This window comes from Lipotes vexillifer, unplaced genomic scaffold, assembly GCF_000442215.2.
Source record: "Lipotes vexillifer unplaced genomic scaffold, Lipotes_vexillifer_v1.1 scaffold418, whole genome shotgun sequence".
NCBI lineage: Eukaryota > Metazoa > Chordata > Mammalia > Artiodactyla > Lipotidae > Lipotes > Lipotes vexillifer.
In genome coordinates this window covers 6,301,404-6,328,708 of record NW_006798629.1, presented here as the reverse complement: position 1 = coordinate 6,328,708, position 27,305 = coordinate 6,301,404, and the positions used below count along the sequence as shown (strand labels likewise).

At 38.2% G+C, this 27,305-nt stretch overlaps 1 protein-coding gene across 3 annotated transcripts in view; it reads right to left on the bottom strand.

Moving 5' to 3' along the window:
* The window catches only part of ANKRD28 (ankyrin repeat domain 28), a 124,743-nt gene that overhangs the window by 79,541 nt on the left and 17,897 nt on the right, over nt 1–27,305 (bottom strand). For all 3 annotated transcript variants that reach the window (XM_007470628.1, XM_007470626.1, XM_007470627.1), the window contains exon 3: nt 801–879. Coding sequence is in view for 2 of the 3 variants with exons in the window: in XM_007470626.1 (XP_007470688.1) it covers nt 801–879 (79 nt within the window). In the remaining variant the exon portion in view is untranslated. The remainder of the gene's footprint in view (nt 1–800; nt 880–27,305) is intronic.

Below are 27,305 nucleotides of genomic sequence, written 5' to 3'. Positions count from 1 at the left end.
CTGGCATCATTTTCAAAATATATCTACAATCACATCTTTTCTAATCCCCTCCAATGCTGTACTAGCTCTATCACCTCCTCGTTGGAGAACTATTATCATCTCCCAGCAACTCTGAGGTCAATGAGGCCTTGTATGACTACTCCATGTAATACCCAACTTATATAATGCTCATCCCACTCCATTACAGCTGTCCCTCAGCATTTGCAAGGGATTGGTTCCAGGACCCACTGTGGATATCAGAATCTACAGATGCTCAAAGCTCTTATATAAAATGGCATAGTATTTGCATATAACCTATGCATATTCTTCTGTATACTTTAAATTATCTCTAGATTACTTATAATACCTAATACAATGTAAATGCTATGTAAATAGTTGCCAGTGCATGGTAAATTCAAATTCTGCCTCTGGAACATTCTGGAATTTTTTCCAAATATTTTTGATCTGTGGCTGTTTAAATCCATGGATTCAGAACCCATGAAAACAGAGGGCTGACTGTATTCTGATCTACTTTTTCATTTTTCCATAGCACTTATCTCCTTCTAACATACTGTAAAATTTACTTGTATTTGTAGCCTGTTTTTCTTTAGAGTATATGCTCCGCAAGGCAGTGACTTGTTTTCCAATGTACTCTAAGCACCAAAACAGTACCTGGGACATGATATGAGATCATTACTTCTAGAATGAACAAATAAGTTTCAGGTTGTTTAACAAATATGAAGAAATAGTCAATGAGGTTTAATAAATATTAAATATAACCAAAATGTGCATGATGTGCTCTTACACAGAGCTTACCATACCAGATAAAATAAGCAATTCAATGATTTCTGCATCTCCAAGATAGGCAGCAGCATGCAGTGGAGTTCTCTTTTCATTGTCCTGTGATAAGAAGGAAAGATGGAACATAAGTTTTAATATAAAGTTAATTTTAATATACTTCAAATGAAGAAAAGCCATTATTAACTACAGCTTACTACTTCCACAACTCTAGTGTAGTCTGCAAGTCCCATTATCAGAGTATTTCTTTGCAAGGAGAAGAAAAGCCTAAAAAATATATTTTGGCCTTAAAAGAATGGTATAAAATGCAGCAAAGAATAAAAGAAAAATCTAAGATGACAAAGAAATAAATTAAGACTTTCTTTGAATAAAAATGCCTATGCTGGGGCTTCCCTGGTGGCGCAGTGGTTGAGAGTCCGTCCGCCTGCCGATGCAGGGGACATGGGTTCGTGCCACGGTCTGGGAGGATCCCACATGCCGGGGAGCGGCTGGGCCCGTGAGCCATGGCCGCTGAGCCTGCGCGTCCGGAGCCTGTGCTCCGCAAAAAAAAAAAAAGAAAAAAAAAAAAGCCTATGCTGCTTGTATACACAAGAAAATTTCCTTTACTTCATACTACTTGCCCACTCCCCCCAATATATTTCCACAATTTTACATAGTTTAGAATTGTTGATCTAACTAAATAAAACAAACCCTAACAAACAAAAAAGTTTGCTTATCAAAATGTTTCCACAGGACTATAGTGGCAAAAATAGAAAATATCTCTGGGGATCTGAAATTATCCCTTAAAATAATCCTAAGCTTTTTCTTAAAGGTCCTGCCAATTTCGTTTTTAGCTCTAAAATATATTCCTATCCTATGCATAGTCTTCTAAATCTTCCTCCAGGAGAAGAAGCTACATCTAAGTGCATGGCTGTGTGTACTTCCCCCCTCAAACAACAATGTCCTCCAGTTTGAGAAGCAAGATCTTAGAGTAATGTCACATTCAGGGATTCAATTCACATTACAATTCATCTAAAGTTACAACAGAGTGTTGCTGACTTGGCTGTATCTGAGAAAGCTATTCATTTAGAAATATTTAGTTTGAAATTTACATCCAATTTTTTAGATACTGGCTTTTGAGCCAGATTATTAGTTGTTTTCCATTATCCGTTTTCCCCTTTGTCCACAGGAATAAAGTTTTACCTGGTTATTTACCCACCAGCAAGAGAACAGAGTCCTAGCATGCCTTGAAGTTTTGTTACTTAGTGACCAATGGTACGTGAGTGGAAGTAAAGGCACAACTTTCAGGTCATCTTCAACCTGAAAGACACCAATCCAGAGCTAGACTAAAACTTTCCCACTTCCCTCAGGCTAGAAGGCACATGTGCAACTGTACCGGCTTTGACCACGCAGAGGCAGGTCAATATCCCACAAGTCTGTTAAGCAAAACGTATGAATCATCTTGTAGAGCACAGTTGCCCCACCAACAAAGAGCTGGACCACTAACTTCTAGACTATTAAGAAAAATAAAATTCTTATTTAAATAGGTATTGTGTTTTGGGGTCTCTTGTATTAAGATAACATTATAACTTTCAAGATTTAAAAAAATGAAAAATTTCACGTCATAATAATTTTCCAGTTTGGCAATCAAAACCCCAATTATGCAAAGAAAAGATAGGCCAATGAGAATAAATTAGGAAAAAAAACTGCTAGTCAAAAGAGGGGTTAGGGCTTCCCTGGTGGTGCAGTGGTTGAGAGTCCACCTGCCGATGCAGGGGACACCGGTTCGTGCCCTGGTCCGGAAAGATCCCACGTGCCGCGGAGCGGCTGGGCCCGTGAGCCATGGCCGCTGAGCCTGCACGTCCGGAGCCTGTGCTCCGCAACGGGAGAGGCCACAACAGTGAGAGGCCCGCATACAACAACAACAACAACAAAAAAAAAAAAAAAAAGAAAAAAAAAAGAGGGGTTAAAAATATTCAGGCAATCCAAAAAGGTTTAGCTGTAGTATATAAAGGAAGTAGAAAGATATGTGTAACACAATTATAACTGGCTCTACATACATTTCTTCATATAATTTTAATATATTTGTGATAGTTTTTGTTCTTAAAATAGTTGGTATAGTGGTTATTAATGTTTTTAATAAGCGAAGAGTTCCTGTCTCTCGAACCCCAACTAATTTCCACAAGACCATGTTTTTTATTCTAATACATACCCCATCAAACAAATGGTTTGCATAGAAATTCCTGAACAAACTGTCATTGAAACAGCTAACACAGAACCACTAAAATATCAGGCTTTATTCAAAGCTGAGTCCTAACTTAGTCAATTTAATAAAAAGGTCCTTGGCTTAAGGCTTTTCACTGTTAACCACTAACACATCAAACTTCCCTACTGTTTAAATATGAACAGACCCACTCAAATTGAGGAACACATCTATTCCACAGTATAAACCACATACACAGCACACACAGAAAGTGAGTCATTTATGTGTGAGAGATGTCTGAAATTCTATGACTCAATGCCTTAAATCCTATTTATGTATTATTTTATGACTCATGAACTTTCTTTTTTCTTTAATTTGATTTGGAGAAAGGAAAAACTAAGGAATAAATTGGTTAATTTTAAAAGAAAAAATTTTACCTATCATATTTTACTTTACTACAATTAAATATTGAAAATCATGCAATAAAACATTTAAGATTCCCTTTAACAAAATTTATTAGAATGAAAAAATAACTATTCCCTTATACACATTGAATTCCCCTTCAAGGAATTTTTTTTTTTAAGATAAAGGTATTGCTATGTGTGTGCAAACAAAACTTAAGTATATTTACTGATCATATAGGAAGCAAAATGCCAAAAACAATTTCAATGCCTGTCAATAAGGAAGTGGTTATTTAAAATTATGAAACACAAGTAGCTCTTAACCAACCTTCATTTAACTGAATCACATGATTAATCATATTTTCTGTTTCCTGAGTAAAACTAATGGTGACTTTGGCACACCATGTGTTTTTTTTTTTTTTTTTTTTTCGTGGTATGCAGGCCTCTCGCTGCTGTGGCCTCTCCCGCTACGGAACACACGCTCCAGACGCGCAGGCTCAGCAGCCATGGCTCACGGGCCCAGCCGCTCCGCGGCACGTGGGATCCTCCCGGACTGGGGCACAAACCTGTGTCCCCTGCACCAGCAGGCGGACTCTCAACCACTGTGCCACCAGGGAAGCCCACACCATGTGTTTTGACTAATAGACCACCACAACCAAGACACTGCATGCTCGCTCCTACCACTGGGTATATGTTTACCAGGGTAAGACGTGTTTGTTACCACAACTGCTTGTGCCAACTGCACCTGCAATCATTTATGTAATTTTAAAAAATATTATTTAAACTTATGAAATAGGAATGAAAAAAGCAAATTGTTTCTATGATCAGTAGGTTGAATACTATATAAAGACTCAATAAAGGCAAGCTATGAAAAAAAGTACTGTTGAATTGGGTGTGGCCAAGACAACTGAAACACTAAGGCAAACAGTTAAGATATGGAGTTTTGCCCTCAGTTTGATTCTTAGGTATCTAAATTCTCACATCACTTAAAGAAACCCAAAATGGGAATTAAAGATAACGCACTGTGGGTATGGTCTATGCAAGGAAGGTAACACTGAACTGTCAGTGGACTCCAAAAAGCCTTGGCCCAGTATTTTTTTTAATGGCTGGAAAATACACATTGTTGCAGTAAAATGCTTAAAGATCATTTAAAATGCTTCCTTCTGTCAGACTTTGATCAGCTTATCACTACCAGTTATGAACATTTTTCAGATGAGAGGTCTTTGAGCTGCACATCCACATAGTGAAATACTATGTAAGGGCTCTGAATCCAATTCCAAAGTGTGTGGGGGGGGGGGTGGTTTTCCCCACACATCCAAGCGAAGCTCCAACACCAGCTGGTCGTCCTACAACTCAACACAATTCTGACACGACCTACCAGGAGACAGCATCAGGTGCCACAAGTTAAGGGTTCAGTCCTACAAGATGGGGGCCCCACCCCACCTCAGAGGTCAAGAGCAAGTCCAGGTTGTTACTGGTCCTCTGACTGACTGGCTACAAATTGAGGTTCCCCGGACCGCCTCCTTGGGTTTGATTAATTTGCTAGAGTGGCTCACAGGACCCAGGAAAGCAGTTTACTCACTAGATTACCAGTTTATTACAAAGGATACTGGAAGAGATGAATCAACAGTCAGATGAAGAGAAACACAGGGCGGGATCCCAAACAAAGGAGTTTCCATCCTCACAGAGTGTGGGACCCGACACAGTGGAACGTGTAAGCATTTCTGGGTCACCAACCTGGAAGCTCCCTGAACTCCCTCCTTTTGGGTTTTTAGGAGGTCCTAGTACACAGGTATGTTTGATTAAATCACTGACATCTGGCAACTGAACTCAATCTCCAGCCCTTCCCTCCGCAGAGATCAGAGATCCGGGGGTGGGACTAAAAGTTCTAACCCTCTAATCACATGGCTGACTCCAAAGGCAAGGGCTCCCACCCTTAGGGGCTTTCCAAAAGTCATCTCATTAACATAAAAAAAGGCACTGTTGCTCTCATAGGAAATGCCAAAGGTTTTTCTATGCTAGAAACAAAGACCAAATATATATTTCCTATTATAAATCATAATATTGGGTGGGCCAAAAAGTGCCTTAAGTGTTTTTTAAAGTAAAAATAAAAGACGGTTTTTCATTTTCACCAAGAACTTTATTGAACAATGATTCACCCTTCTCTTCCACTACCTTCTGCCATTTTTCAGGCAACTTTGTAATTCCATCTCCCCAAAACTTTTCATCTTTTTGACCAAAGAACTGTTCCAGGTGCCTTTTACAGTCTTCCAGAGAACTGAAATTTTTTCCATTAAGAGAATTTGGTAGACACCGAAATAAATGGAAATCGGGCGGTGCAATGTCTGGTGAATACGGCAGATGAGTCAGAACTTCCCAGCCAAGCTGTAACAGTTTTTGCCTGGTCATCAAAGAAACGTGCAGTCTTTCGATATCCTGATGGAAGATTATACGTTTTCTGTTGACTAATTCTGGATGCTTTTTGTCAAGTGCTGCTTTCAGCTGGTCTAATTGGCAGCAGTACTTTTTGGAATTAATCATTTGGTTTTCCGGAAGGAGCTCATAATAGAGGACTCCCTTCCAATCCCACCATATACACATCACCTTCTTTGGATGAATCCCGGCCTTTGGTGTGGTTGGTGGTGGCTCATTTCACTTGCCCCACAATCTCTTCCATTCCACATTGTTGTACGGTACCTGCTTTTCATCGCCCATCACAGTTTGTTTTAAAAATGGAATGTTTTCATTATGTTTCAGTAGAGAATCGCATAGGGAAATATGGTCAAGAAGGTTTTTTTCACTTAACTTATGTGGAACCCAAGCATTAAAGCGATTCACACAACCAAGCTGGTGCAAATGATGATTGCAATGCCTGGTTTGGATATTCTGAGTATGTTGGCTATCTCCCGCATGGTATAACGTTGATTGTTCTCAATTAATGTTTCGATTTGATCACTATCAACTTCAACTGGTCTACCTGACCATGGAGCATCATCCAGCGAGAAATCTCCAGCACGAAACTTTGCAAACCACTTTTGACACATCCAATCCGTCATAGCACCTTCTCCACACCCTGCACAAATCTTTTTGTGCATTTCAGTTGCGGTTTTACATTTCTTGAAATGATAAAGCATAATGTGTAAAATGTTGCTTTCTTTCTTCCATCTTCAATATTGAAATGGCTACACAAAAATTCATCAATTTTGCTAAGCCTTTTTTTGAATGCACACTGATATGACAGCTGTCACATACAATCTAACAAAACTGTTTTGAATGAAGTTAAAGACAACTAAGTGCTGCTAGAGCCATCTTACGGAAAAAAACAAACGAACGTTTTGGCCAACCCAGTATCGCACTATGTTTTCAATTTAAAATAACAAGCAGACCCCCACGTTCCTTATCAATGGAACATCTCTAAAGCACAGTGTTAAATGAAAAACGCAGCCTCAAAACAATTATATGCTAAAGGTTCTACACACTCCTAGGATTGAACATGCATTAAACATCTTCGGAAGGATACTCAAGGATATCTTGTATACTCAAGATACAGTGATTGCCTCTGGGTAAAGAACTGTGACACTAGAGTCTGAAGTGTGAGAGAGTTATTCGTCACCATTTGTGGCCTTTGGTACTATACGGAGTTATTACCATGTTTCAAAAAGTAAAATTAAAAAGTTAAAAATAACACTTCAATCAGCTGAAAAGCATTTCAGTAATTTCCCATACCAGGCATTTCACAAGTCCAGGTGCCCATTAAAAAAAGAAAATGTTTCTTAGATATTGTCGGTTTTTAAAGAAACCATACCTCCATGTTGTATTCTAAAACAATCCCAACTAGAATTATGAAATACACACAAGAGACTCAAACAAAAAATTTAACTCATTTGATCACACAGCTTTTGATTATATCCACTGAAATAAATATTTTTCTTACAGTTCTTATGTGGTGCCCTGAAAAGATATTTGTGCATATGATTAGGACTACAAAAAATTATTCACCCTCCCCAAATAAAAGCAAACTGAAAAATAGCTTTAGTGCTTATAAGTGATTATCCTGAAAGATGGGAAAAGGACACATATTAAAGGAGACCAGTGATTGCTAACCACTTTGGGGTTGGGCCACAGGCTAATGGTAGACTGGTGCATTACACCCAAGTGATTGGAACATGAGGGAGTTCGTTTGTGGTGATGCAATAGCTCTGCATCTTGAACATGTTGGTGGTTATACAAATCTACACATATGACAAAATGTCAAAGAATTATACACAGAGATGCTACCATCACTCCTCTCCTCCTCCCCCATATGAGTGCATGCAAAAACTGGTGAAACCCAAGAAAGGCATGTGGTCTAATTAGTTGTACTATGCCAGTATCAACTTCCTGTTTTTGATAATGCACTATAAGATGTCATCATAGGAGGAATCTGGTTGATAGAAACACAAGATCCTCTCTGTACCATTTCTGTAATTCTGGAGTATCTATAATTTCTTCAAAATAAAGTTTTTAAAAAGTGTTCAGAAACATCCTGAATTATACTTTAGTTTTTATGTTGTACTATGGCAAACTCCAGAAACAGCAAAACAGAGTCAAGCAAGGTTAGACAACCTAGGGAATGAGTCTGTGAGAAAGAAGGGAATCTATGGTATATCCCAAGCACAGCCCAGGAAAAGGGTTATTAGATCTAACAGGAAGTGCCTTGTGTCAAACCTGCGAACTCAAACTGCACTTATACATTCTCAACATTTTCTGTGGAAGCTTTAACTTAAAGCAGATTTTAGGATCAGGCTGGAATAAGAGGAAGCCTATAAGGTAGGAAAACAGAGAATGAAAAGCTAGAAATGATAAATTGTAAGAGAGACAGAACATCTGTACAAGAAGAAATACTTAGAGAGTAAGAATTCATCTATGTATACGGATTCAACTACAACCTTCACAACAATGACTCAATTCCGCAATTCTGCCCTACTCCAGGTACTGAAGCATTCGTGTATATCAGCTGTAACCAATATCACAGAGCTTGCTTTATGCTACGACTGCTCTAAGCACTTTACCTCACAAGGTTAAGGAAGTGAATACATATAAGGAAATCAAGTCACAGAAAAGTTTAAGAAATTCACTCAAGATCATGTGGAATTGGCAGAATCAGGACTGAAGCACTGGCAGTTGAGCTCCAGGTGTGTGATGTTAACTTATTATATACACTCTATTTACAAGGCTCCACTATCTCTTTAACCGCTGTCTGCTTAAAACTAATCATTCTCCCTCAAAACATTCTGTGGTCTGACTTCACTTTTTCTTATCAATTTCTTATCATAATTTTCTAAGTAGTTTTTTTTCTTTTCTCTATTTTCCCCATTTACTTTCCCATAATGGTCACTCTCTTTTCTGCCCCATCATTTTTCCTTTTTTTTTATTTCTACTGCTATCAGACTGAAACTTCCCTGTTGAGTATCTGGGTATCATCTTTCAATGCTCAGCTTCTGGTCCATAGAACTCAGCTGAACATAGCTAGGATTTATCAGATCCATTCTTGTCTTGACCCTTTCATAAAGTAAGTTATGATGGCTGGTTGTGCTCAACACCCTGCACTCAGAGAAACCCCACGGTGAACCTTGGCTTTGGGGTATAGTTTTGTAGATGTCTTGAGATGTGGATGTCTTGAGATGCTTCAAATAAGAGAACCCTAGCTTACTTTGGCATGGAAGTGACACTGTACACTTACAGCTATCTGGAAAAATCCTTAGATTGTGCTTTTAGTTTTTATTTTTAAACTCACTACTATCCTCCAAACTTTGAGAGCATCCTCAAATCACAGAGATCCAACTGGTTTACGTGCTAGCAGATCAAACTTGAAGGCAATTTCACATTCATTAAATCAAAAGCTCAATCACTTTCAGTGGCTGACATCATCACCAATCAACTCCACTCTCCCTCGTTAACCTGATGTTCAAAAGTACTAACCTATAGCTGAAACCAGTTAATCTCTACTAATAGAATGAATAATAACACATTTTCATCTTTCACCTTTCTTCCCTTTACCCAGAATGCCTTTCCCCTGCCCAAATCCCTTCTACTCTTCATGGTCCAGCTCAAATTTCATCTCCGTCACAAAGTCTTCAGGAGCATGTCAGTACACTGGGGTCTCTCTATCCTGTGCTTCTATTACAACATTATCATTTGTACCATACAGATGGCATTCTTGTTATTGCTCAACTTTGGGCTTATGTCATGGTTTCATAATTAGGTAATAAGTATCTGGAGGAAGCAAAGAGTCAATTTTATACCCACATAGCACCTGGCTTAAAGTTACATACCACACAGGCACTACAGAGGTTTAAACAAATTTAAATGTTAATGAAGAAAACCCGCCATGAATCAATAATATTCTAATGTACTATATAGCTTGTAGAAGACTCCTATATTGATTTTGGGGTCCCAGAACACAGTACATTCTAGAATAGCCTCTGACAGACAACTACCCAAATCTCTGGGTACAGACAACTATACATAAATGAATTAAAAACCAGTTCTAAAATGTTTATGATTCTTTTGCAAGGAATACTTTGAGAACTTCTGTGGAACCTTGAAGTTCTAGACTATAACATGAAAAATCATCTGCATTTAGCAGAGGAATGTAACTGTAAGTAAAAAGTATTTCGGGGACTTCCCTGGTGGTCCAGTGGTAAAGAATCCACCTTCCAATGCAGGGGACACGGGTTCAATCCCTGGTCGGGGAACTAAGATCCCACATGGGGCAACTAAGCCCATGTTCCACAACTACTGAGCTCGCGCGCCTCAACCACAGAGCTGGCGTGCCACAAACTACAGAGCCCATGCACCACAACTACAAAAGGGAAAACCCACATGCCACAACTAGAGAGAAGCCTGTGCCACAACAAAGAGTCTGTCCCCAATGAAGGATCCCACATGCCACAACTAAGACCCCACACAGCCAAAAATAAAATAAATAAAATTTTAAAAAGTATTTTGACTAGTAAACAGTCTCTGTTTCTCTCACTGTCCTTAAGAGTTACTATTTATTGAGCACATACCTTAGATGGCATTACTGGGTGCAAGCAAAAGAAATCTAAATTGAACCAATTTAGGTAAAATGGACTTATCAAAAGGACACCAGAATACCTCATGGAATTGAGCACCAACAACTACAATTTAGGTCAGGAAGGCATGTGGCAAGGCCACAAGAGCACGTGAAACATTCAGGACTGTTTACTTCTCAGTTTCTTCAGCATCAGCTGCTTTTCTTTGCCTTCACCATCAACACTTTTCCTCACATTAGGAAACAAAGCATTAGAGATCCCAGGATTTACTTTTAAAACTTCAGCAGACCAAAGAGAAGTCTTTTAATTCTAAACCTCAGAACAGTATTCTGATCGACTCAACTTTGGTCAGTTGCTCACCTGTGTACAAATCAAGTGAGAATAGCTGAAGAAGTCAGGTTTTATTAACACAGCAGTTCCTACAGTAACCCTGTGGAATGAGGAGTTTCTCAGAAAAGAAGTGCAACCCACAGATCTTTATTTTGCGGTAGGCACTGCATAAAGCACTTGACACATCTGTTTTACTTTGCAAAATTACTGTACCGTTGAGCATGCATTATTCTTTTTTTTTTTTTTTTGCGGTACGCGGGCCTCTCACTGTTGTGGCCTCTCCCGCTGCGGAGCACAGGCTCCGGACGCGCAGGCTCAGTGGCCATGGCTCACGGGCCCAGCCACTCTGCGGCATGTGGGATCTTTCCGGACCAGGACGTGTCCCCTGCCTCGGCAGGCGGACTCTCAACCACTGCGCCACCAGGGAAGCCCCTGCATTATTCTTAATAGATGAGGAAATTGCTTTCAAACTCAGGCTCTTCACCAAAACGCTATACTGACAACTGACCAATTAAAAGTATTTATCAAAGCTTGGCCAATTGTGGCTTCTCCTGGGAATCTTGAAAAAAAAAGCCAAACTGCAGCAAGTACATTGCTTAGCTATTTGGGCTACAGGCTGAGCTTCCCCACATTTAAGGATACTGAAATCTAGCTTATTCCTTCTATGCACAGAACAGAACTATCATTAGCCTATAAACGATGCCCCTCTATATTCCCTTTCTGTATTCCACAGGAAGCAAAAGGAACGGCTGAGGAATAATTGGGTAATAAGCATGCTATCTCTCCTTCCACTGCTTTAGAAAAGTTGTACTAGCCAGAGATCCAGGATTGTATATACAGTTGAGCCCTGAACAACATAGGTTTGAACTGCGTGGATCCATGTACATGCCGATTTTTTTCAATAAATATATTGGGAAAAATTTTGGAAATCTGTGACAATTTGAAAAACTAGCAGATGAACCATGTAGTCTACATATACTGAAAAAACTAAGAAAAAGTTAGGTATGTCATGAATGCATAAAAGATATGTACATACTAGTCTATCCTTACTCAGGCACATAAGGTGAGTGATATTTAATATAAATGATGTTTTTTTAGTTTTATAACTTTGCTTTCAAAGAATTAAATTACCATACAGTATCCCCTCCCTCTCCCTCTCCCACCCCCCCTGTAACTGGAAAAAATGTGTTATCAGCCTGTCAACACAGATAAATGGTTTTTATAATGATTCATTCATTAGTGTACAAGCTAGGCTGCCGGGAAACAACTGATTACACCAGGCTACCATAAAGCAATCATACTGTTGCTGCTTCAGTATCAATGCATGAATTGTTATACCTGTAAATAAGTATGAATTTTTTCATATTATCTTTTCTTTTTTGATGTCTAGTATTAGTAATACATATAACATCTAGTGTTTTGTATCATTATAAGACAATACTGATGTAGGTAGTAAGAGATGATTCATCTTATAAACAGATGATGTAAACTTACAGTACTGATAAATACAGTAAAGTACTGTAAATGTATTTTCTCTTCCTATGATTTTTTTAAAAATAAATTTATTTATTTATTTTTGGCTGTGTTGGGTCTTCGTTGCTGCGCACGGGCTTTCTCTAGTTGCAGTGAGTGGGGGCTACTCTTCGTTGCAATGCGCGGGCTTCTCACTGCACTGGCGTCTTTTGTTGCGGAGCACGGGCTCTAGGCCCGTGGACTTCAGTAGTTGTGGCACGCAGGATCAGTAGTTGTGGCTCGCGGGCTCCAGAGCACAGGCTCAGTAGTTGTGGCACATGGGCTTAGTTGCTCTACAGCATGTGGGATCATCCTGGACCAGGGATCGAACCCATGGCCCCTGCACTGGCAGGCAGATTCTTAACCACTGTGCCACCAGCGAAGTCCCCCTATGATTTTCTAAATAGCATTCTTTTTTTCTAGTTTACTATAATACAGTATATAATAAAAATAACATATATTATCTGTGTTAATCGACTCTTCATGTTATCAGTAAGGGTTCTGGTCAACAGTAGGCTATCAGTATTAAGTTTTAGGTGAGTCAAAAATTATACATGGATTTTCAGCTGCATAGGTTGGGTAGGGTGTTGGTGCCCCTTATCCCCACATTGTTCAAGGGTCAACTGTATTTAATTACCAGGGACAGTGCACAGGTATGAATGTCTACACTCTAAAACCTTCTAAAAACACTTAAGAAAATGTATACCCAACAATTCACTAATTAATATACAACAAGTCAGCTATATTCAAAATAATATAATGACCTAATTGTGCTGGTTAAACTCAAAAGCCAAAACAAAAACACTTCATCTCAAATAATACACCTTACACATGGCAATGGATGCTTTACAAATCCTAATCTTCAGTACAACAAATGCAATCCAAACTTTAAAAAGTTCAGAGCAATAAAATGGATGCTCAGTAAATATCTGCTGGTTTGAATTTATCAAACTCATAGGCAAAACTTGTAAGACGGATAAAAATTAAAGAGTAGTACAAGTCAAAACCTAAAGGAACTTGACATGTTTAGCTTTTGACAGTAACAAACACTCTGGACGACAGCAGACAAGAAGATTTTACATGACCTCTCAATCATCCTTGTAAAAGGACACAGTCATGAATATGCTGTAGGGAAGTTGGGGAAGGGGGAAAGGAAGGTAGAGAAGAGGGAGAAATCTTATTCTCTTAGTTCAATATGATATTAATGAGATGTTAAAAGCAGCACCATCTTTTAGGACAATGTTTACAGTTAGTTCTTTAATTGTATCCTATGTTATTTTTCAAGTACAGAAAAACACCAATTAAAAATGGCTTTAAAATAAAGAAGATCTACTCTCATAAAGGGTAGGGACAAAGCTGGTTGATCCAGAAGCTCAATGACATCATCTAGATGTCTCTCAGAAACTCTAGCTTTCCACTGTGCCTCCAACTACAACTATACGTTATAACCAGTGTAAAGGCTCATCTCAAGCTAGTTCACCCCAAGCAACATCCAGCAACAGGAGAGAAGCCATCTTTTCCTGTGTATCTATTTTAATTAGTTAATTAATGAAATTTTAAAAGAGCAGCTTTAGGTTCACAGCAAAACTGAGGGTATAGAGACTTCCCATATACCTTCTACCCCCACACATGCACAGCCCCAGCATTACCAACACTCCCCAACAGAGCGATACATTTGCTACACTAATGAACCTACATCAACGCATCATAATCACTCAAAGTCCAGAACCTTAGGGTTCACTCTTGGTGGTGTAAATTCTATGGGTTTGGACAAATGTTTAATGACATGTATACATAACTATGGTATCAGAGTATTTTCACTGCCCTAAACATCCTATGTGCTCTGGCTGTTCATTCCCACCCCACATCAACCCCTCATATTTATTTATTTGCATATTCATTCATTCATGCATTCATTTAGCTGCGGCACGTGGGATCTTAGTCCCTGACCAGGGATCGAACCCTCGCCCCCTGCAGTGGAAGCGTGGAGTCTAAACCACTGGACCACCAGGGAAGTCCCAACCCCTCACATTTATACTGTCTCCAAAGTTTTTTTTCCAGAATGTCATATAGTTGGAATCATACAGTATGTAGTCTCTTCAGATTGGCTTCTTCCACTACGTAGTATGCATTTAAGTTTTCTCCATGTCTTTTTTTTTTTAAGATCAGAATTTATTTATTTATTTATTTATTCATTCATTCATTCATTCACTTGGCTGTGCCAGGTCTTAGTTGTGGTACGCAAGATCTTCACTACACCATGCGGGATCTTTAGTTGCATCATGTGGGATCTTTAGTTGCGGCACATGGGATCTGTTTTTTAGTTGCAGCATACGGGATCTTTAGTTGCAGCACGCAGGATCTAGTTCCCCGACCAGGGATCGAAACCGGGCCCCCTGCACTGGGAGCACAGAGTCTTAACCACTGGACCACCAGGGAAGTCCCGCTCCATGTCTTTTCATGGCTTGATAGCTCATTTCTTTTTAGTGCTGTATAATATTCGATTATCTGGATGCACCACAGTTTATTTATCCATTCACCTACTGAAGGACTTCTTGGTTACTTCCAAGTTTTAGAACTTATGAATGAGGCAGCTATAAACATCCACATGCAGGTATTTGTGTGGACATAAGTTTTCAACTCATTTGGGTAAATATGATGACTGGATCATATGCTAAGAGTATGCTTAGTTTTTTATGAAACTGCCAAACTGTTTTCTGAAGTGGCTGTACCACGCTGCATTCCAACCAGCAATGACTAAGAGTTCCCACTGCTCCACATCCTTGCCAGGAGGTTCTTTGGTCAATTCTTTTAGATTTTCTACCTAGATGATGATGACATCTATGAACACAGTTTTATATCTTCCTTCTCAATCTGTATACCATTTATTTCCTTTCCCTGTATTTTTGCATTAGCTAGAACTTCCAGAATGATGCTGAAAAGGAGTTGTAAAAAAGAACACTCTTGTCTTATACCCAGTCTTAGTGGGAAAGCTTTGAGTTTCTCACCATTAAAATATAATGTTAGGGCTGCCCTGGTGGCGCAGTGGTTAGGAGTCCACCTGCCAATGCGGGGGACACGGGTTCGTGCCCCAGTCCATGAAGATCCCACGTGCCGTGGAGCAGCTGCGCCCGTGAGCCATGGCCGCTGAGCCTGTGCGTCCGGAGCCTGTGCTCCGCAACAGGAGAGGCCCGTGTACTGCAAAAAAAATTAAAAAGATATAGCAGTGAAAAATAATTTTGCCTAAGTGGGTTTAATTGCAGAAATGCAAGCCTTATTTTGTATTCAAAAGTCAGTCCTTGCAATTTTGACAAAAAAAAAAAAAAAAATATATATATATATATATATATATATATAGCTGTAGGTTTTTTGTAGATATTCTTTATCAAGTTGAGGTAGTTCCTCCTTTATTCCTAGTTTATGGAGAGAATTTATCATGAAAGGTGTTGGATTTTGCCAAATGCTTTTCCTGCATCTATTGATATGATCTTGTGGTTTCTTTTTTAGCTTGTTGATATGATAGATTACATGAACTGATTTTCAAAGGCTGAAGCAGCCCTGCATATCTGGCATAAATCCCAGCCGGCCGTGGTATATGGAATTCTTCTTACACATTGTTGGATTCGATATGCTAATACTTTGTTAGAAATTTTTGCATCTGTGTTCATGAGAGATATTGGTCTGTAGTTTTCTTTTCTTGTAATGTCTTTGTCTGGTTTTCCTATTAGGGTAATGCTGGTCTCAAAGAATGAGTTAGGAAGTATTCCCTCTGATTCTATCCTTTGAAACAGATTGTAGAGAATTGGTATAATTTCTTCCTTAAGTGTTTGGTATAATTTCTTCCTTAAGTGTTTGGTAGAATTCACCAGTGAATCCATCTGGGTCTGGTGCTATTTCAGAAGGTTATTAATTATGATTCAGTTTCTTAATAGATACATGCTTATTTGGATTGTCTATTTCTTTTGTGAGTCTTGGCCCAAAAACATTTTTTAAGGAACTCGTCTATTTCATGTAGGTTGTCAAATTTGTGGGCATAGAGTTATTCACACTATCCCTTTATTATACTTTTAATGTCTATAGGACCCATAGTGATATCCCCTCTTTCATTTCTCATATTAGTAATTTGTGCCTCCTCTCCTTTTTTCTTAGCTCGTAGAGGCTTATCAATTTTATCAATCTTCTCCAAGAACCAGCTTCTGGTTTCATTGAAAACAGGAAATCAATAGAGAAAAATCAATTTAATTGATTTCTGCTCTGTTTCTTTTCTTCTGCTTATGTTGGATTTAACTTGCTCTTCTTTCTCTATATAGTTTCCTAAGGTGAAACTCAGATTACTAATCTTCTTTTCTAATATATACATTCAATGATATAAATTTCCAGCTAAAGCAATGCTTTCATTGTATCCTACAAATTTGATAAGTTGTGCTTTCATTTTCACTTGGTACAAAATATTTTAAATTTCACTCGAGATTTCCTCTGTGGCCCATAATTATTTAGAAGTTTGTTGTTTTAATCTGCACGTATTTGGGGGGTTTCCAGTTAACTCCCTGTTATTGATTTCTAGTTTAATTCCATTTTGGTCTTAGAGCAGACATTGCATAATTTCTCTTCTTTTAAATTTGTTGAAGAAAGTGTGTTTTCTGACCCAGAATGTATTCTATCATGGTAAATATTTCATGTGAACTTGAGAAGACTGTATATCCTGGAGTTGCTGGATGAAGTAGTCTACAGATGTCAACTATATCCAGCTGTTTGATGGAGCTATTGATTATGTCCTTACAGATTTTTCACCTACTTGATCTGTCCATTTTTGATAGAGGAGTGTTGGAGTCTCCAACTATAACAGTGGTTTCATCTATTTTCCCCTGCAGTTTTATCAGTTTTTCCTTCACATAGTTTGATACTCTGTTGTTAGGTATATAAACGGATCATTATGTCTTCCTGAAGAACTGACCCTTCTATTATTATATAATGCCCCTGTTTACCCCTGATAACTTTCCTTGCTCTGAGGTATGCTCTGTCTGAAATATACATCGCTACTCCTGCTTCCTTCTTTTTTAATTGAAGTATAGTTGATTTACAATGTTGTGTTGATTTCCGCTGTGTAGCAAAGTGACTCAGTTACTTACACAGAGACACACACACACACACACATTCCTTTTTATTTCTTTTCCATTATGGTTTATCTCAGAATACTGAATATAGTTCCCTATGCTATAAAGTGGCACCTTGTTGTTTATCCATTCTACACATAATAGTTTGCATCTGTTAATCCCAAACTCCCACTCCATCCTTCCTCCACCCTCCCTTCCCCCTTGGCAACCACAAGTCTGTTCTCCATGTCTGTGCGTCTGTTTCTGTTTCACAGATATGTTCATTTATGTCACATTTTAGACTGCACATATAAATGATACCATACAGTATTTGTCTCTTTCTCACTCACATCACTTAGTATGATAATCTCCAGTTCTAGTCATGTTGCTGTAAATGGCATTATTTCATTCTTTTTTATGGCCGAGTAACATTCCATTGTATATATGTAACCACATCTTTATCCATTCTTCTGCCAATGGACATTAGGTTGTGTCTGTGTCTTGGCTACTGTGAACGCTGCTATGAACACAGGGGTGCATGTATCTTTTTAAATTATAGTTTTATCTGGATATATGCCCAGGAGTGGGGCTGCTGGATCATATGGTAATTCTAATTTTAGCTTTTTGAGGAACCTCCATACTGTTTTCTGTAGTGGCTGCAACAACTTACATTCCCACCAATAGTATATACTCCTGCTTTCTTTTGATTAGTGTTAGCATGGTATGTTTTTCTTCATCCATTTACTTGTATCTATATGTGTCTTTCTGTTTAAAGCAGGTTTCCTGTAAACAACATATAGTTGTCTTGTTTTTGGATCTCTGACAATTTCTTTTAACTGGTTCATTTAGAGCACTGAATACTGATATATTGGGCTGGCCAAAAGGTGCCTTCGGTTTTTTTTGTTTTTTGTTTTTTGTTTTTAAATTTTAGTTATTTTTCGCTGTGCTGGGTCTTCATTGCTATGCGCGGGCTTTTTCTCTATTTGCGGTGAGCGGGGGCCACTCATTGTGGTGGCTTCTCTTGTTGCAAAGCACATGCTCTAGGCGTGTGGGTCTCAGTAGTTGTGGCACGTGGGCTCAGTAGTTGTGACTCACGGCCTCTAGAGCACAGGATCAGTAGTTGTGGCACACGGGCTTAGTTGCTCCACGGCATGTAGGAATCTTCCTGGACCAGGGACCGAACCCCTGTCCCCTGCATTGCCATGTGGACTCTCAACCACTGCGCCACCAAGAGAGTCCCGTGCCTTCGGTTTTTAAGTAAAAATAAAAGACACATTTTTCATTTTCACCATGAACTTTATTGAACAATGATTCACCCTTCTCTTCCACTACCTTCTGCCATTTTTCAGGCAACTTCGTAAATCCATCTTCCCAAAACTTTTGATCTTTTTGACCAAAGAACTGTTCCAGGTGCCTTTTACAGTCTTCCAGGGAATTGAAATTTTTTCATTAAGAGAATTTGGTAAAGACCAAAATAAATGGAAATCGGAAGGTGCAATGTCTGGTGAATACGGCGGATGAATCAGAACTTCCCAGCCAAGCTGTAACAGTTTTTGCCTGGTCATCAAAGAAACGTGCGGTCTTGCGGTATCCTGATGGAAGATTATATGCGTTTTCCGTTGACTAATTCTGTATGCTTTTCATCAAGTGCTGCTTTCAGTTGGCCTAATTGGGAGCAGTACTTGTTGGAATTAATCGTTTGGTTTTCCGGAAGGAGCTCATAATAGAGGGCTCCCTTCCAATCCCACCCTATACACATCACCTTCTTTGGATGAAGACCAGCCTTTGGTGTGGTTGGTGGTGGTTCATTTCACTTGCCCCATGATCTCTTCTGTTCCACATTATTGTGTAGTATCCACTTTTCATCACCCGTCACAATGTTTTAAAAACGGAATGTTTTCATTAAATTTAAATAGAGAATCACATGTAGAAATATGGTCAAGAAGATTTTTTGCACTTAACTTACGTGGAACCCAAACATCAAAGCAATTCACATAACCAAGATGGCACAAATTATTTTCAACGCTTGATTTGGATATTTTGAGTCCCGCATGGTATAACGTTGATTGTTCTCAATTAATGTCTCGATTTGATCACTATCAACTTCAACTGGTCTACCCGACCGTGGAGCATTGTCCAGTGAGAAATCTCCAGCACGAAACTTTGCAAACCACTTTTGACACATTCGATTAGTCACAGCACCCTCTCCGTACACTGTGCAAATCTTTTTGTGCATTTCAGTTATGCTTTCACCTTTCTTGAAATAATAAAGCACAATATCCTGAAAATGTTGCTTTTTTCTTCCATCTTCAATATTAAAATGGCTACACAAAAATTCACCAATTTTGATGTCTTTTTTTAAATGCACACTGATATGACAGCTGTCACATACAATCTAACAAAATTGTTTTGAATGAAATTAAAGACAACTAAGTGCTACTAGAGCCATCTTATGGAAAAAACCAAACAAACTTTTTTGGCCAACCCAATACTTGGATTAATATCTACTATATTCATTACACTTTTCTATTTGTTTCCCTCTTTTTAAAAAAAAAATTATTTATTTTATTTATTTATTATTTTTGGCTGTGTTGGGTGTTCGTTGCCATGCATGGGCTTTTTCTAGTTGCAGAGAGCGGAGGCTACTCTTCATTGCGGTGCACAGGCTTCTGTGGTGGCTTCTCTTGTTGCAGAGCACAGCCTCTAGGCACGCAGGCTTCAGTAGTTGCAGCACGCGGGCTCAATAGTTGTGGCGCACGGGCTTAGTTGCTTCGTGGCATGTGGGATCTTCCCAGACCAGGGATCAAACCTGTGTCCCCTGCATTGGCAGGCGAGTTCTTAACCCCTGCACCACCAGGGAAGTCCTGTTTCCCTCATTCTTTATTCCAATTTTTATCTTCCACTCTTTTCCTGCCCTCTGTGGCTTTACTTGAGCATGGATTTAATATGAATCCATTTTCTCTCCATTCCCTCACTCTTTATTCCTATTTTTATCTTCCACTCTTTTCCTGCTGTTTGTGGCTTTACTTGAGCATGAATTTAATATGAATCCATTTTCTCTCCATTCTTATTTAGCCTATCAGTTCTACTTAAAAAAAAATTTTTTTAATGGTCGCCCTAGAGTTTACAGTATACGTTTATAGCCAATCCATCTACTTTCAAATACCACTTCATGGGTACTGTCAGTTCTTATAATAACAAAATGACCTTAATTCTTCCATCCTGTCCCTTATCATCACTGTCATTCATTTCACTTACAATTAAGCATAATATACGACATATATACATATATATAAGCACACATAATTGAATATTTAGTATTGTTTTGAACGAACTTATATGTAAGACCAATGAAGAATAAGAAAAATGTTTTTATTTTACTTCAACTTATTCCTTCTTTATGTAGGAATGTTCTCCCTTTCTTTATGTAGATCCAAGTTCCTGACTTATTCTCCTCTGTATTAAGAATTTCTTTTAACATTTCTTGCAAGGCAGGTCTACTGGTAACAAAGTTTTCTGTTTGATAAAGTCTTTATTCTCCTTTATCTTCTAAGGATAAAGGTGCAGAATTCTAGGTTGGTGCTTTTTTCTTTCTTCCAACACTTTAAATATTCCACTCCATTCTCTTCTTCTTGCATGGTGTCTGAGAAGTTGGATGTAATTCTTAACTTTGCTTCTCTATAAGGTGTTTTCCCCCACTCTGGCTTCTTTCAGGACTTATTTACCTTTGATCTTCTGCAGTTTGCAAAATGATATGCCTAGGTACAGTTTGTTTATTGTTTGTTTTTCACATTTATCGTGCTTGGCGTTCTCTGAGTTTCCTAGATTTGTGGTTTGGTATCTTGACATTAAGTTGGGGAAATAATCAGTCATTATCGTTTCAAATACTTCTTCTGTTCCTTTCTCTGTTTTCTCCTTTTGACATTCCCATTATAAGTATGTTACACCTTCTGTAGTTGCCCCACAGTCTTTGGATGTTCTCTTCTGTTTCTCCAGTCTTCATTCTCTTTGCTTCTAAGGTTTTGAGGATTCTACTGAGACATCCTCTAGCTCAGAGATTCTTTCCTCAGCTAAGGCATTCTTCATTTTTCCGTTACAGTGTTTTTGATTTCTAGCATTTCTTTTTGGTTGTTTCTTAGAATTTCCATGTCTCTTCAAATTGTGGTTTTTGCCTTTTTGTAAGTCTTATAATTTTTTTCTTCATGACCAGACATGATGTACTGGATAACTACGCCTTTTGTAATGTGTTGGTGAGGTGTAAGGGGAAGGGCAGTGTTCTGCAGTCCTATGAGTAAGTCTGTCTTTTAGTGAGCCTGTGCCTCTGGTCTGTGAACCTCACAAGTGTTTCTCAGTGGTCACCTTCCAGTGAATGAGGTGGGGGATAAGATGCCTGAACAAAATCAGAGCTCTGCCCATTAGAAGGTGGAAAATGAATGAACATTAAATCAGTAGCCAAAGTTTCTGTCACTTTGTGATTTTTTTTTTTTCTTGTGTTATGCGGGCCTCTCACTGTTGCGGCCTCTCCCATTTGCGGAGCACAGGCTCCGGACGCGCAGGCCCAGCGGCCACGGCTCACGGGCCCAGCCGCTCCGCGGCACGCGGGATCCCCCCGAAACGGGGCACGAACCCGCATCCCCTGCATCGGCAGGCGGACTCTCAAGCACTGCGCCACCAGGGAAGCCCTCACTTTGTGATTTTATATGGCCTTTGATATTATTTTTTTTCCCAGATACTTGAGTGTTCTAGGCAACACGGTATGAGGGAAATATCAGAACAAGCAAGACACCTATTAGAGTAGAAATTCAAATCAATTTTGTTACTATCCACTGAAAAGAAAAATGTAACAAAAGAAAAAGGAATCATTAACTGGAGTCTAAGCTAAAATGTGATGAAGCATTCCTCTTACCCCCCAAAACCGCTGTGAAATGACCTAGGCTTAAGTGATATAATTCACAAAGCAAACAGAATAGTTTACAGAGTTGTCAAAGTAACATACTGGGAACAGAAATAGCCTCAGAGATCATCTAATTCAATCGCTTCGTTTTACAAGTGAGAAAAGTAGGGCTCAAAGAGGCTGAACCAGGGAAGGACACACAGGCTAGAGTCTAGTCTGTCTGCTTAGAGGCCAAGGTTCCTCTTACTATTACACTTTGGACCTCTTTACCTCCTTACAGTTTAATAGTTAACAGCAACAATGCGGTAGCTGTCATTCTTTACGTTCATGTGTTTATCTGTAAATATCTGCACATGTGTTGGATTTTAGAAAATAATCTATTTTAAAAAATCATAGCAGTAACAAAGGACTCATCACTGTCCTATAACTGTAGAAGTATGGTCCCACTTTAGAAAAATTTTCCACAGTATGACAACCTTAATGTTCTTTTTTACAGCCCTCTATTTGTGACAATTACACTTATTAAATGACACTTATAGTACAAAGTCTAGGAAGAAGAGAGATTTTCATTTCTTAGAAAAGAATCAAATAAAACAGGAGACTCTGGGCTTCCCTGGTGGCGCAGTGCTTGAGAGTCCGCCTGCCGATGCAGGAGACGCGGGTTCGTGCCCCGTTTCGGGAAGATCCCACATGCCGCGGAGCGGCTGGGCCCGTGAGCCATGGCCACTGAGCCTGCGCGTCCGGAGCCTGTGCTCCGCAAATGGGAGAGGCCACAACAGTGAGAGGCCCGCATAACGCAAGAAAAAAAAAAAAAAACAGGAGACTCAATCAGAAGATTAATAATTTAAACAAAAAATATCACACTGCCTACTAGACAATACATGTAACTGAAAGTTACATTTAAACCAATTATTAACAGTTTCAGTTTACGGCTAGTAAACAAGGAAGATACACTTAACAAATAACTAGTCATACTTCTTGATGAAGCTTATAGTACCTTGGAGTCACAGAAGAGAACAGTCTCCATTTATAAACAAATACTTTAAACAAGGCTACTCAAACATGCCCTCACTCAACTATAAATATTAATCTTCAGCACAAGATAACATTTTATATAATAAAAGCCGCCTGAGAAAAAGAAATCTAATCCCAAATATATGCGTATATACTACTACGGCCATGATATTTAACTGTTCAATTAAACACATATTCTCAACTAATAAAGATAATCGGAATATTCAGCACTAGCAAATTACAGGTATTATAACCTTAAACATTAATTTAGAGTAGAGCTAAAAAAATCAAGAATCAGATTACACAGCTACAATCAGAGGGGGGAAAAACTTCATCCCGAACTTGAAATATACCAGTTAAATCACTAGATACACTAGAAAGATCTGACCTTATCTCAAAAGTTCTATGCTTGAACACAGTGGATAAATATAAACATGGCTATTTGTGGTGGGTAAGAATCAACATGGTTCTGTAAATATACCACACACAGAAACCTCTTTTGGGGGTGGGAACCAAAATGATCCATTTTAAATTATAAATTATGAAATAAAATTTTAAACTATGAAAATGTTTTAAAGTCAAGTCTGTGTGACAGGATGTTACTTTTAAGTGATTTTATATGTTATTCTTTAAGTGATTTATATAATTTACATTTTCATTTACCAGCTGAATCAAAAGGAAGACTTTCCCCCTTAGTTATATAACCAAGACTTGTCAATACCTTTAAAGAAATATCCTTGTATCCAGGAAGATTTTCAGTATAAATATCTGTATTGAATACAATACCAATCTGAGACAATATCAAAGGTTAACATTTGTGTCACTGAGTCCCAGAAGGAGAGGAGAAAAAAAGCGACACAGGAAAAAAAAAAATCTGAAGAAATATGGTTGGAAATTTCCCAATTTTTGGTAAAAGACATAAATTTATACATTGAATAAGTTAAGTGAACTACAAATATGATAAACACAAAGAAAACCATACTGAGACACACCATAATCAAACTGTTAAAACCCAAAGAGAAAGACAAAAATTGTTTTTCTCAGCCTGCTTTAAAGACAAGTTACATATAAAAGAAATACTCAAATGACTGTGGATTTCTCATCAGAAACCAGGGAGGCCAGAAAACTGAAGAAAAATAAAAACATAAAAACCTGTCAAAGAAGAATTCTGTATGACATGAAAGCATCCTTTAGTAATGAAGGCAGAATAAAAACATTTCTCAGATAAAAGAGAGCTAAAGGAAATTAATTCCCAGCTGACTTGGTCTACAAGAAATGCTAAAGGAAGTTTTTTCAGGCTGAAAGGAAATGCTACCAGAGGGAAACAGATCTTCAAATATGAAGGATGCACAATTTACTGAAAGCAAAAAATTTTAATGTTATCTGGGAAGGAATTCAGTGTATTCCATATATTACATGGCAACTCCAACACAAAGAGGGGAAAGTAAGGGCTTTTGTTTTTTTAAAACTTTAAGTGGTAAAACTTTAACTCTATGTAGACTGTGAAAAGATACGTATTTATATTATAATCCCTAGAGCAACTACTAAGAAAATAATAAAGATATGGTCAAAATGTCATTAAGTTCGCAAAAACAGTATATTCAAATAATCCAAAAGAAGGAAGGAAAGAGGGAATAGAGGAGCCAAAGTTAAAAGGGACAAAAATAACAGAACAGCAGACTTAAATCCAGCCATATCAATAAACACATTAAATGTAATGATCTGAACACAATAATTACAAAACACAGATTGTCATTTTGGATATAACAACAATACTACCTACAAGAAACCATTTGAAATACAATGATATATTTATGCTGAAAGTTTATAAGTTGTTAAAAGATATATCATGCAAAAAGTAATGAAAAGACAGCTGAAGTATCTCTATTAGTAATATCAGATGAAAAATCAGAACAAGGAAAGTTACCAGGGATGAAGAGGCACATTACATAATGTTAAAGGGTCAATTCATCAAAAATAAATAAATAAATAACAACAAAACCCCAACAAAACCCCCAAAATAAATAAGAAGCAGACAAAACCTCATTAGTATGACAATACTAGTGTATATGTACCTAATAACAGCTTCAAAGTCATGGAAGCAAAACTGATAAAAAGGAAGGGAGAGACAGATAATCCACAATTACAAGAAACTTCAGCATGCCTCACCCAGTACCAAAGAAAACAAGTAAACAGAAAAATGAGCAAAGATATAGATGACCTAAAAAACACTAGTAATCATCTGAACCTAACTTATATTTACAGAACACTCTACCTAAGAACAAAAGAATAAACATTATTTTTAACTGCACTTGAAACATTCATCAGGGTAGACCATGCTCTGGGCCAAAAACCATACCTTAATACATTAAAATAAACTGAAATTACACAAAGGATGTACTCTGGCCATAATAGAATTAAACCAGAAACCAATAAGAGACAGACACTTGGAAAATCCCCAAGTATTTGAAAATCAAAGTATATACCTTAATAGTAAAGTAGAATAAAAGAAGAAAACTAATTCTAAATAACCCATATAAAGAGGAAATCTCAAGGGACATTAGAAAATCTTTTGAACTGAATGAAAATGAAAATATATCAAAATCTGTGATATGAAGTTAAAGCAGTATTCAGAGGGCAATTTAAATAGTAAATGTTCCTGGACTTCCCTGGTGGCACAGTGGTTAAGAATCTGCCTGCCAACGCAGGGGACAGGGGTTCGAGCGCTGGTCCGGGAAAATCCCACATGCCACAGAGCAACAAAGCCTGTGCGCCGTAACTACTGAGCCTGTGCCCTAGAGCCCGTGAGCCACAACTACTGAGCCCACGCGCCCTAGAGCCCATGCTCCACAGGAGAAGCCACTGCAATGAGAAGCCCACGCACCACAACGAAGAGGAGCCCCCACTCGCTGCAACCAAAGTCCATGCACATCAACGAAGACCTAATGCAGCCAAAGAATAAATAAAATTTAAAAAACCCCAAACTGTAGAAGTAATATTTTTTTAAAAATCATGATCATCACATTTAAAAAAACGTCTTTTCATGATTTTAAAAAAAATCTCAGCAGACTAGGAATAAAAAGGAACTTCCTTAACTTGATAAAGGTAATTTACAAAAATTAAGCTAATATCCTATTTAATGGCAAAAGACTGAATGCTTTCCTTCTAAGATCAGGAACAAGGCAAGTTTGCCTATTTTCATCACTTCTATTCATTCTCATACTTGAAGTTCTAGTTGGTAACATAAAACGCATATAGATTGGGAAAGAAGAAATGAAACTGTCTCTGTTCATAGATGAGGTACTGTATATAGAGAAAATCTCAAGGAATCTATTAAAAAAAATCCTAGAATGAGTTTAGAAAAATTACAGAATGCAAGGTAAACATACAAAAAGCAACTGTATTTCTATATACTAGCAATTAACAACTGGAAATCAAAATTTTAAAAACTGTACATTTACAATATGAAAGAATGAAAGAAAGAAATGAATCTGACAAAAATCTGCAAGATTTATATGCTGAAAACTATAAAACATTCATAAAAGAAATAAAGAAAACCTAAATAGAGAAAAATACCATGTTCATGGATTGGAAGACTCATTATTGTTAAGATGTCAATTTGATCTATACAGATTCAATACAATCCTAATCAAAATCCCAGGGGCTTCCCTGGTGGCGCAGTGCTTGAGAGTCCGCCTGCCGATGCAGGAGACGCGGGTTCGTGCCCCGTTTCGGGAAGATCCCACATGCCGCGGAGCGGCTGGGCCCGTGAACCATGGCCACTGAGCCTGCGCGTCCGGAGCCTGTGCTCCGCAAATGGGAGAGGCCACAACAGTGAGAGGCCCGCATAACGCAAGAAAAAAAAAAAAAAAAAAAAAAAAAATCCCAGCAGGACTCATAGTAGATATAACAACCTAAAATTTATGTGGAAAGGCAAAGGTATTAAAATAGTCAAAGCAATTTTGATAGAAAAGAACATGGTTGGGGGTCTTATACTATGTGATTTCAAGAATTACTATAAAGCTGCAGTAATCACGGCAGTGT